The 12,531-nt window shown below is 44.0% G+C and overlaps 2 protein-coding genes across 4 annotated transcripts in view; both read right to left on the reverse strand.

Moving 5' to 3' along the window:
• The window catches only part of LOC106602608 (uncharacterized), a 73,550-nt gene that overhangs the window by 42,659 nt on the left and 18,360 nt on the right, over positions 1–12,531 (reverse strand). The gene's annotated exons all lie outside the window — the stretch shown is intronic.
• Positions 1,150–10,225, reverse strand: LOC106602619 (zinc finger protein 420-like). 3 transcript variants are annotated; one of them, XM_014195375.2, is made up of 6 exons: positions 8,370–10,218; positions 8,029–8,181; positions 3,255–3,354; positions 2,245–2,372; positions 1,627–1,701; positions 1,150–1,494 (listed from the first exon to the last, which is right to left on the reverse strand). In XM_014195375.2, the coding sequence occupies exons 1-5, from the start codon at positions 8,376–8,378 to the stop codon at positions 1,651–1,653; spliced, it is 441 nt and encodes a 146-aa protein (XP_014050850.2). In that variant the 5' UTR covers positions 8,379–10,218; the 3' UTR covers positions 1,150–1,494; positions 1,627–1,650. The 3 variants fall into 3 exon arrangements, with proteins under 3 accessions (XP_014050850.2, XP_014050849.2, XP_014050848.2); XM_014195374.2 differs by lacking the exons at positions 1,150–1,494; positions 1,627–1,701 and having other exon boundaries at positions 1,733–2,372; positions 8,370–10,211; XM_014195373.2 differs by lacking the exons at positions 1,150–1,494; positions 1,627–1,701; positions 2,245–2,372; positions 3,255–3,354 and having other exon boundaries at positions 4,753–8,181; positions 8,370–10,225.

The following is a 12,531-nucleotide window of genomic DNA, read 5'->3' on the forward strand; positions in this document are numbered from 1 at the left end:
GGGTCAGCACTACAAATATTGACTCTTTGCATCAACTTCATGTAATTGTCAATAAAAGCCTTTGACACTTATGAAATGCTTGTAATTATACTTCAGTATTCCATAGTAACATCTGACAAAAATATCTAAAGACACTGAAGCAGCAAACTGTGGAAATTAATATTTGTCATTCTCAAAACTTTTGGCAACTGTATACAGTTTGTTTTTTAGAGGGACAGTAAACCTAGGCTAGAACAAGGACAGGTGAATATTTACCTTACTGAGGGGATTTACACTGAACAAAAATATAAACTCAACATGTAAAGTGTTGGTCCCATGTTCGTTGAGCTGAAGTAAAAAAATCCCAGAAATGTTCCATACGCACAAATTTGTTTACATCCCTGTTAGTGAGCATTTCTCCTTTGCCAAGCTAATCCATCCACCTGACAGGTGTGGCATATCAAGAAGCACAGGTGCACCTTGTGTTGGGAACAATAAAAGGACACTAAAATGTGCAGTTTCGTCACACAACACAATGCTACAGTTGTCTCAAGTTGAGGGAGCGTGCTATGCCAGCACACCAAACAACAAGTCTGTATCATGTGAGAATGTGAGCATACCCAGATGCTCAACTGAGGGACTTAGTAGTCAACAACATAACTCTTACCCCAAGACACTTCACATGACAACTATAATACATCTCAAGCCACACTGCTACGATTTCTTCCCATTGTGGACACTCCTATGTCTGTTAAGGTTACTCAGGAAGGAGAAACTCTTGTAACATAGTTTGAACTTGAAGGGCCTCCCTGATGTGAATGGTCTGGTGCTTCTTCACATAGTTCGCCTCAGCGAAGCGCTTCCCACACGTGGGGCAGGCGTATGGCTTGTCGGCGTCCGTCCTAATGCTCAGCCTCCCAAGTTGTGACCCGATGACACCAGAGAAGGTTGAAGCAGGAGTTACCCTCAGGTGGTTAGTCTTTGAGCTCTAGTCATTGTTTTGGTGTTGTTATAGGCTAGGTACCTCTTGTGGTGAACACCCATCCTGACCCTGTATTTATTGGTGGGGTAACCCTGAGGTAAGGAGAAGAGACTTCCTGTTAGACTCCCACCAGGGGGGTCTCCCACCACTCTGTGAAGGATGAAGCCCAGGATGACCTGCTCTGTTCATCATGGATACTGTGGTGTTTGTATCATAGGAACAGGAGGGTCTATCTCTATCAGGCCCTGCTTCATCCCTGCACTGAGACTGTGAAGAGAAGGGTCTGGGCTGCAGACTGGATCCCTCTGTCTCTCTGATGACCACCAGGATTGAGGTTGTTCAGTCCACCTGTCCACTGGTTGTGTTCGGTGTGGTGGTGGAGACTGTTAGTGGTGGTTCGGTCCCGATTCAGGAAAGAAGATTGAAAGCTTCTGTTTCATGGTTTGTGACTAGCTGCTTCAGAGGTCCAGTCTCTCCCATCAGCAACACTGGATATCAGCAGGTCCTCATGGACTGCAGACTGCAAACAAATTCTACAGAAGAGCATATAAAGTTTTATACGACATTCTTTGCTGTACACAATATTATAAAATGTCAACCAAAGTGAAGCCCATCTCTAACACTGTGATTCAAGTACCTAACAATTTGTAGCCATTGGAGCTTACATTTTTTTCTCCATATGCGTTGATTCAAGAATGAAGTATAATGTTTTGGTGTGACTGACAAGGGAAACTCAGTCCCTGCAATGATACAAAAATAACCAAGTCAGTACAGAGTCAATTTTGTATTTAATTTCAACAAGATGGTCATACACTCACATAACGTTAAGTACAGCATTTTATTGCACAAAACTATCTTTTTCTGTAAATCTGCTACCCTCCCTTTGATACAATTAATTTTAGAATACTTTGGAAAAGGTTCAACATTACATTAAACACCTTCACTACTTTATGTCAAGTAAACATTAAGGCACTATCATCTCATAAAACACCGGCATCAAACAGGACAAGGTTGTCACTTTTCATTAGTGAATAAGTTTTACAGACACCATCACCATATCATCTACTCTGCCACCTCAATCATTCTTTCCTCAGTTCACCTCATCCAGTTCCCTACTACATCCTAAACCAACATAACTAACTACAAACTAACTAATACTACATGTCACTATGCTCTATACATTGGCTGTGTGCATTTTCTTCTGGTGTATCCTGAGGTAGCTCCTCTTTGAGAACCACTTCCTGCAGTGTGTACAGGTTGAGGACGCTGTCCCATCCACTGACCTCCACTATGTGACCTCTGGTCCTGGCCTGCTCAGCGATGTCGTCCCCTGGGCCATTGGCTGCACCGGTCAGGGTCTGGGAATCCAAGATGGCTGTCCAGTCTCCTCTATTAGCCTCCAACCAACCACCTGCAGGAAGAGAAACAATCGGAAAGGGGATTCATCAGAGAAAATGACTTTACCCCAGTCCTCAGCAGTCCAATCCCTGTACCTTTTGCAGAATATCAGTCTGTTCCTGATATTTTTCCTGGAGAGAAGTGGCTTCTTTGCTGCCCTTCTTGACACCTGGCCATCCTCCAAAAGTCTTCGCCTCACTATGCGTGCAGATGCACTCACACCTGCCTGCTGCCATTCCTAAGCAAGCTCTGTACTGGTGGTGCCGGATCCCGCAGCTGAATCAACTTTAGGAGACAGTCCTGGCACTTGCTGGACTTTCTTGGGCACCCTGAAGCCTTCTTCACAACAATTGAACCGCTCTCCTTGAAGTTCTTGATGATCCGATAAATGATTGATTTAGGTGCAATCTTACTGGCAGCCATATCCTTGCCTGTGAAGCCCTTTTTGTGCAAAGCAATGATGATGGCACGTGTTTTCTTGCAGGTAACCATGGTTGACAGAGGAAGAACAATGATTCCAAGCACCACCCTCCTTTTGAAGCTTCCAGTCTGTTATTCAAACTCAATCAGCATGACAGAGTGATCTCCAGCCTTGTCCTCGTCAACACTCACACCTGTGTTAACGAGAGAATCACTGACATGATGTCATTTGGTCCTATTGTGGCAGGGCTGAAATGCAGTGGAAATGTTTTTGGGGGATTCAGTTCATTTGCATGGCAAAGAGGGACTTTGCAATTAACTGCAATTCATCCGATCACTCTTCTTAACATTCTGGAGTATATGCAAATTGACATCATACAAACTGAGGCAGCAGACTTTGTGAAAATTAATATTTGTGTCATTCTCAAAACTTTTGGCCACGACTATATGTAGGCTATATGTATTTATCCCTTACCTTGCTCCCCCATCTTTAGTCCACTCAGCAGATCAATACTCTCTGGTCCGTCCTCTTTGACTAGCAGCAGATCAGGCTTCCCATCCTCCATGTCTACTGACTGTGAGATACAGAGTGAGAGGATGTTGGATCAAGACATCTGATAGGAGCACCCTGCTATGGAGCACCTTCTGATTGGGCAATGAGGGATTGTCATGAGGTTTATGTTAGTTGATTTGAATTACTTTTTGACCACATCCCTTTTAATTTGAACTAAATTTTCCATACATATTTGTCCATGGTAGAAATGGTCAGAAAGTGACTTTTTGGACCTGAATACCAAAACATTTAGGAGATAGAGGTGCCCAAAGTTGACCCATTTTGCATACCCCACCATACCATGAGATATCCATGTCTTAAATCACTGGGAAAGATAAACGGTTTGAGATTGACAACCCTGGCTTGTAAGCTTTTAAATTATAAACTATTTTATAATTTCTTGTTTTTTTGCTTCAAATTTTTTCCACTTTAACGTACAATTATCAAAACTCAAATTATTCAAAACCGTGTAAGGACAAAAGTTTTAATTATCTAAAAAGCTTGCTTTCAAAGTTGAGAGAATGTCACTAGTGAAATTAATTTATCCCTCAATTTCGCACTTCTGTGTTAGGCATGGTAACATTCTATCGTTTCCAACAGGCATCACATGCGATAACTAACATTGTAGTTGCCTACCTGCCATTTTGTTAGGCTACCCATCACAGCCCCCTCTGCTCTGCATGGCTACAGAAGTGACACCATGACCAGACAGACTCAAGTATTCTAAGTGTTTGTCATTGTCAAATTCATAGAATTGAGGCGATCCATGACAGGCAGACAATGTGACTTATTCACTAACTCCACCTTTGTGTCTGTTTCAGGGGTCAACAGACAACAATTCAGCTTCACTGAAGTTTGTCCTGAAAAATGCAGCGTACACATTCATTTGAGTAGCTTATTGTGAAGGTAGGCCTATGTCACTCTAAATATCAGAACTCACACGCCCAGAAAACAGAGTGCATTCCCTCTCACACAAAATGCAAATCAGGTCACCGTTCATGATTGTCTAACCCTGCTAAAATCCCTCCACCACCTAGGTGAAATAGAGTCGAGTCAGGATAGGTGAGGTGGAGTCGAGTCAGGACTGCGACGAGGCTGTACAATCATGGGTGGCTTGACCCGGGTGTTGATGTACACAGTTTGTAGGAACGCGACAGTACTGCCTTGACTATATACAGAGAGAGATGCCTGATTGTAAGTTCTCTGGGCTAAACTGAGAACAGCAAACTGGTCATGTATGGACCGGATCCATGATGACCATTCAACAACCTACCCATGTGTTTCATGAGTCGTACAGGACTGAGGACTCCCAGGCTGTGTGATGCAGACCAAGGACAGAGGCTGAGCAAGCAGCAATATTGCACTATTGACAGAAAGTGAGGATGTGGATGATACTGTTAAAATACATCATCACAATGGGTCCACGTTTAGTTCGGTTTATTAATCAATGACTGTTCTGATCATGTTTACATAACCAATTACAAGACGAGCAAACAGTGGAAGGAAAATAAATGACAATGTACAGAAAGCCCACGTTCATTAGTCTACTCCTGCACTCAGCGTCCTATCACACATTGACTACTGAGGGTTCCCAATGCTACAACGTTTGACAGAGGCCACATTGACATTTCCATTGTTATAGGGTTCCTCATGAGCACCACTGACATTACAACCATGTCTGTGCTCTAAACAAGCCGCCACTTCCTCCTCTCTTGGCTATAACCTATAATACAGTACACACATTCTGGTACAGGAACACAGGTGTTATTGTTCAGAGAATACAAGCTAACTTAGTCATGTTGTACTCCATAAACATCAACAGTGTAATATATGAAGGTTGATAATACTAAGTAAATAACAAGGAACATAGTAGTAGTACATGTATACATTGTAAGATGTTTATTGATAGTAGAGCTGGGCGATATGGCCTAAAACTCATCTCTCGATTCTTTTTCATGTTCTCTAAGCTTTGTTGTACAATTTAAAAAAAGGTAAAATACATTTAAAACAGTCAGCAATAATATAATGAATTCAGAGGTGTGAAATTATACCTTGGCTGAATACAAGCCTTCCACAACCATAAGACCCACTAATAATTTCATTATTTTATCAAAATAGTTTAACCTGCTTTTTTTTGCAGTAATCACTGGCTTTCAGCTCTGTCTATAAAAATGTGATTTTGTTACAAATTTAACCAGAACCATGCATAATGCACATTCACCAATAATGTAGCAGGTATTATAGAAAATGAACACAGGTCTCATAAACAATCTCTCAAGCCGAAGCCCACGTGCTAGCGAGTAGCCAGCTAATATTTCTATTTCAAGTTTAGCCAACTTGGATCTAGGTATCACTTCACAAGCTCTGAATTCAGCTAACGTGGTAGAACAGTTGAATTGTTATGAACACACCCTTCTGTCCGTCTCCAACTGTTTGAACGGCATGCTAGTCTGTCCACCTTGTTCGGATGTTGAGGTCAAGTGGCCTACCTTATTTCTCAGAATGATGAGTTGCCAATTCCTTATATAATTGTTTTATGTTTATTGCTCATGTATAAAACACAGACCAAACAGCTAGTATAACCATCTTTATTTGACAAAAATGCTTCTAGCGGTACGTGGTACCGTAATATGTGCACGACAAACTGAGCATACATTTTCCAGAATGAATGTTCATTGGTACATCCGTTTTAGCAGTGCTCGCTCTGCTCAAAATTTGAGCAGTTGAAACATAACCAGGGTTCAAAAAAGGTTACCTTCTCTATTACAGTAAAATAACGTCTCCATGTGTTGCGATGTCCATATGACCGATTCTGTTGGACCAAATGCAAATAGAAACCGGTCGTCAGAGAGGAAGAAGTGACCTCTCATCTTTATTGTTGTGCTTGGTAGGGGAGGGGCTTGGGAGAAAGAGGCAAAGCGAGAGGTTTCACTATCGCCAAAATCTATCCAAAATAAGCCCAATGTGTTTCTATGCGCTTATTTTGAACCTAAGCTTGTCCCCCTGCATTCCCCCTTCGGGACAAAGACTCCCATTGTTAGGGAGCGGAGACATGAGCATCTCGTCATTATATACAGATCACTGGTGTAAATGGTCATGTGCACAGCACAGAAGGAGCGAACCAGACCAAAAAGACAACATGCGAACAAGCATACTATAGAACCGCTCATAAAATGGGAAAATACAAAACTCGATTCTGCGATACAGGCATTTGGAATATCGCACAAAAACATTCATTTCAATGAATCAAATTAATTCGATATAATCGCCCAGCCCTGATTGATAGGCAATCCATTTGGTACAGATTATGATTTGACCATATTCTAACCAGTTTATCAAAACAATGTGTAATAAATTAGGCTGTTGTATTAGTAGTTAGCTATAAAGGTATTGGTCTACATTATAAATAGTGTCTATCACTGATACAGGCAAGAGTTGCTTTCCTTGGGTCCCTACAAAAAGCTTTAGGCCCACGTGTTATATTGGTCGTCTAGTAGCCAGCTAGTGGGGATACATGTAAACTTTACAGCTAGCTAGATCGTTCCAGCTGTTGTTTACTTAGCTAGCCAGGTGGAATGGTTACTTTATGTTATAAAGTGGAATGGCGTTTCTGCTGGTGTATCCTTAGGTATCTCCTCTCAGAGAACCTCTTCCCGCAGTGATTACAGGCGAATGGCCTCTCTCCCGTGTGGACCCTTTGGTGCCGCTTCAGGTCACCAGCCTGGGCGAAGCGCATACGACACTCGGTACAGCTGAAGGGTTTCACCCCTGTGTGGACCCTCTGGTGCCGCTTCAGGTTGCCAGCCTCAGCAAAGCGCATGTGACACTGGGTACAGCCGAAGGGTTTCTCCCCTGTGTGGACCCTCTGGTGCCTCTTCAGGTCACAAGCCTGGGCGAAGCACATATGACACTGGGTACAGCTGAAGGGTTTCTCCCCTGTGTGGATCCTCTGGTGGATCTCCACCTTCTGGGAGCAGCTGAAGCCTTTCTTACAGAACATGCAGAGGAACCGTTTCTCTTTACTATTGCCTGATGTGGCTCTTCCTCCCTGAGCCTGGGCTCTAGCCCTGTTGTTTGAGTTCAATACCTGATCGAAAAGGATGCAGCCTTGTGAATCTGAAGGTCCCATCGACGTGGACACTGGGTTATGATCCCGGAGCTCGTTTAAAGGGGAGTGGGTCGCAACATTTGGATTAGTCTTTAAGCTTCCCCTGTAATCTAAGAAATCTCTGCCCTGTGAGTGTCCGTCTCCTAAGTGAATATCTGCATTCCATGTGGGAGGAATGTCGCCCTCCACTTTCACAGTCACCTCATCTAACACTAAACCCTCACCTTTCTTATCTAGGCACCCTTCAGAGTATACACTACTACTGTACCGGTTCCAGGCCCCTCTAGACAGATCAGTCTGGGTCTCTAAACCCAAGGGCATGTTGCCAGTGTTCATCTCTGTAGTGTAAGAACAAGACGGATCATTGCCAGTCTCTAACACGTCACCTGAGTCCCGATGGGAATGAACTGTCCTAGGGCTCGGGTTACCGTAAAGTAAATACTCTGAGCCGAGAGCAGGACAGCCCAGTGGCCCCAGTCTCTCTGGGTCTGACCTGTGGTCAGATCCTGTGTGTAAAAGCCTTTGTGTTACAGTTAAAGTCTCTGTGTCTGTCTCTGACTTGAGGACGCCGCTCAGCGTTCCACTGACCTCCGTGACGCTGCGTCTGGTCCTGGGCTGCACGGTGATGGGGTTTGCCATGGCTACAGGAGCCGCTCCTGTCTGGATGTCTCTGCTGTGCTGTGGGTCCTCCTCTCCTTCAGACCTCTCCTGCTTGACCCCAGGACCTGCAGCCTCTGCAGACTGACAAGGAGAGAGGAGGTTATTCCGGTACATTAGTTGTGTTGGACAACAATGTCATAGGGAAGTATCACAAGCTTATGGCAGATAAATGAGGATGTACATAGCTGAATAGCTGAGGGGAGCCTTTCTGAAATAAACACATTTAATTTACAAAGTAACACATTTTGATGTAATACTATTCCACTAACCTCTATCATGATAACATGCTGGGTTGAGGTTCCACTCCCCTCATCAACAGTGATTGGTTGGTCATCTCTCCATGTAGTGTGTCCCGCTGGCTTCACAAAGCTCCTGTGGCCTCCAGTGAGATGTCCTTCACCTGAGAGAGTGATTGGGGGGGGGAAAGGAATGGTGAGGTAAGCTACTGTCAATGCTCAACGGTATATTGTACACTATTGACCCAGTCTAGAATTGGCAAGGATATAAGGTAACACTTCTCATAACTTCTTGATATACTATTTATTGATTGATGTATTATGTTCCATGTGTCACATTGTTTTCAATGAGTAAATAATAAGAAATACAGTAAATCAAGGATCTGGTTACAATATGCTATTGTCTTTGGGAAAGGTAGCTAAGTAATCTGGGGAATCATTGCATTCTATCCAAACACTGACCAAGACGCAATTATGGGTAACACATCTTAACACGTGCAGGGCTGAACCGAGCGGCAGGCCACGCAGCCTCTGCCTTTTTCCTGAAAAATGTACCTCTTGCCATTCCTCTGTATCGGTCGAGGATCTTGACACTACTGGGACGACTGGCGAGGACGCGCTCCCGTGCCACCTTCAGTTCCAGTAGTTTCCTCCGCAATGCCCTGTTTTCTTTCTGGCTTTGAGTTATTTCCAAACGAAACACAGCATAGTCGTCGTCTACGAGTTTACAGATCTCTGCCACAGCTGCATTCGCTAGTACCTCCATGATGGAGGCTATTTGAGTGTGAAAAACCATACAATTAGCCATTGTTAGCAGCTAGCTAGTCTGCGTTACATACATCGATAACATCTATCAACCAAGTCCTGTCTCCAACGTGAATTAAACACTATATGGGTTAAGTATGTGACGCTGTGCAGGTAAATTAGTCATATTTTAACATTAAATAAAAACGCTAACGTGGAAATTGTTCTTATTCACTTCCGTTTACTTCGTGTGAGTCTCCAGCAGAATAGCTTTGTTACGTATTGCTGCCTTTCACAGGTTGGAGTGTGAATTGCACATTGACAGGAAAAAGTGGAAAGGATTTATTTTTTATCTCACCTCCATCTAACCCTACACATATACACCACTATACCCCAAAAACACACCAGCCCAACCAGATCCTACTACAGCCTGGGAAGGATGGAGCCCCTTCTCTTAAAACCCCCTGTAGATCTTCTGTAAAAAAAAAACTCTTGCACCCCAACATGTCTCTGCTGCTGTCACTACCACATATTTTTACAGGGATTTACGCACCATCAGTGCAGTACAATTCAATAACCATAGCCATAAACGCAAGGAATGCTACCTTACTGAAACTCATCCTCTCTGGATTTCTCTCTTCAGGCCTATTCACTGGGAGGCTCCTAGCTCTCAAACTCTAGGCGGCATTCTCCCTACAGTTCTCAGCTGTTAGCTTCGCCCACGACTGGCTCATGTGAACTACAATCCCGACGCTTTGTTTTAACGTTTAGAAACGTCAATAATCATCGCTTGCAATACGGCTTTCGAAACAAAAACATACACTTACTGTAGCAGTTTTGCACAGATCCATACAGCTATGGGCGCTTCCGTCCGACGAAACTACATTTCCCGAGATACACTTACACACGTGTTGGGAGCATGCTAGATTGCTAATTAACACAGATGGTCGCCTCTGTCTTCCGGCTGTTTTCCCTAAACAAGCGCTGTAATATGGCCGTGTGGGAACCCTAACACTATCGGGTGTATATCAATTGAACCTTTTGTTCTTTGAAAATGATTTCTTGCTGATATGAAAGATAAGGTCCTTATGCTTCCAAAACCGTACTGCAAGCGACGCGTGTTTATGTTCAGATCGAGCGTCGGGGCTTTTAACAAATCCCCCTTACAGAAGACGCCCTCGTCCAATGACTCTTATGTGTAATGGAAGTGAGAGTCGTGATCAAGGGTTAGGGGGCTCCCAGTCGAATCACTCACCCTTGGCCTATACTCTACTCTCTTCACTGCCTCAGCATCAGAAACTTTCCTCCCCACTCAAACTCTGGCAATCTCAACCTGTCTCTCTCTCACAGGGCTCTTTGAATCCCCAGCCGCATGGGCGCCCCCACAGTTGGCACAAAGTGCTTTCTCTATCCCAACTTTACACTCCCTCTGACTACGTCCTCCTGTACATTACTCACATTGTGGGATCTCCCTATCTCCACACTGCTGCAACATGTCCGAATCCTTGGCACCTAAAGCACCGTAGCGGGTTCGGAACATAGGCCCTCACAGAATAGCAAATATAACCTAACCTGATTTTATCAAGTAAAAAACTGTGTCAAAGCTCAACAAGATAGACAGGGTATTCTCAGTCTCACCATTGCCACCGGGTCTACAGTATGTCTCACCAAACGGCAGGCGTCACAAACGCCAGGAATATTATTTTTCATTTGATCCACCTCTACACTCAACGCTGAGCAGCGCCCTGCTCCAGAGAGCAAAGCATGACACAGGTTGATCGTAGTCGGAATAGATTCCAACCCTATGCTTGCTAACATCTGCACTGGGGTCAGACAGGCTTCCCGATTTAGATGAAGACACAGCGGAGCTGGTGAGAGAGATGGCTCAGAAAAAAAAACGTACCTCAATCCAGGGATGAGAAATTGAATTGTAGTCAGAATTGTCCCATTATCCTAACTGTTATACCGAGAAGATTAAACGACTGCTCGTTTTTCCCGGAAAGCATCCCTTTTCATCCTCATGCATTTTGCTGCTTTAAGGGCCTCTTCTTGGTGTGAACAGTCTTGTGCTTTTTAACATAGTTCACCTCTTCAAAGCGCTTCCCACACGTGGGGCAGGCGTACGGCTTGTCTGCATCCATCCAAATGCTCAGCCTCCCACGTTGTGACCCAATGACACCAGAGGAGGCAGAAGCAGGAGCCACCACCCTCAGGTGGTTAGTCTTTCAGCTCTAGTCATTGTTTGGGAGTTGTTGGGATTGTGAACGTCCATCTTGAACCTGTCTGTATTGGTGGAGTAACCTTGAGGTAACTGAGGAAGGCTTAATGTCATTCCCAGACACTTACGCCCAATGTGCGAAGAGTCTGGTGGACCAAAACGTCAAACTCAACCTGAGAATCTCCCGGTTCCAATAGTATTGGCTTAATCTGCATAATTTACCAACCAATCATCTCCCTCAACACCTTCCACCTAACACTCCCCCGTATGCTAGCACACCACAATCATAGAGTCACGCAGTCGTGTGATTCGCTAAAATTCAATGATGACAAATACTTTACCAAGTTGGTCACTCCCACTAAAACCAACTTTGAGTGGTTGATATCCCAGGCTTATATGCACTGTGCGCAATAGCCGGGGAGAAGGTTAAGGAAGGCTAGGCCCAGACCTTCTATGAACGCTTTTACCAGACATTAGACAAGATCCTGAAGGAGAAGACAGACTTGCTGATAGACTACCACCAGGGGGGTCTCCCACCACTCTCTGTGAAGGCTGAAGCCCAGGGTGACCTGCTCTGTTAATCATGGATACTGTGGTGTTTGTATCATAGGAACAGGAGGGTCTATATCAGGCCCTGCTTCATCCCTGCACTGAGTGTGAAGAGAAGGGTCTGGGCTGCAAACTGGATCCCTGACTAGAGGCTCTGGGAAGATCTTAATATCTTACTCCTCAGGTCCTATCTCCTTGTCAAAACCCATTGTTGGAGAAAGCCACCAGGTCTGAGGTTGTTCAGTCCTCCCGTTTTTCTCCACTGGTTGTGTTCTGTGTGGTGGTGGCGGAGTCTCGGTCCCATTCCCAGCCTCTATCACCATGATTCAAGTACCTAACAATATGGAGCCATCAGAGATTATTATTTAAAAAAAATGTCCATACAGTTGAAGTCGGAAGTTTACATACACTTAGGTTGGAGTCATTAAAGCTCATTTTTCAACCACTCCACAACTTTCTTGTTAACAAACTATAGTTTTGGTAAGTCGGTTAGGACATCTACTTTGTGAATGACAAGTAATTTTTCCAACAATTGTTTACAGACAGATTATTTCACTGTATCACAATTCCAGTGGTTCAGAAGTTTACATACACTAAGTTGACTGTGCCTTTAAAAAGCTTCAAAAATTCCAGAAAATGATGTCATGGCTTTAGAAGCTTCTGATAGGCTAATTGACATCATTT

The sequence above is a fragment of the Salmo salar genome, chromosome ssa04, assembly GCF_905237065.1.
Source record: "Salmo salar chromosome ssa04, Ssal_v3.1, whole genome shotgun sequence".
Classification (NCBI taxonomy): domain Eukaryota; kingdom Metazoa; phylum Chordata; class Actinopteri; order Salmoniformes; family Salmonidae; genus Salmo; species Salmo salar.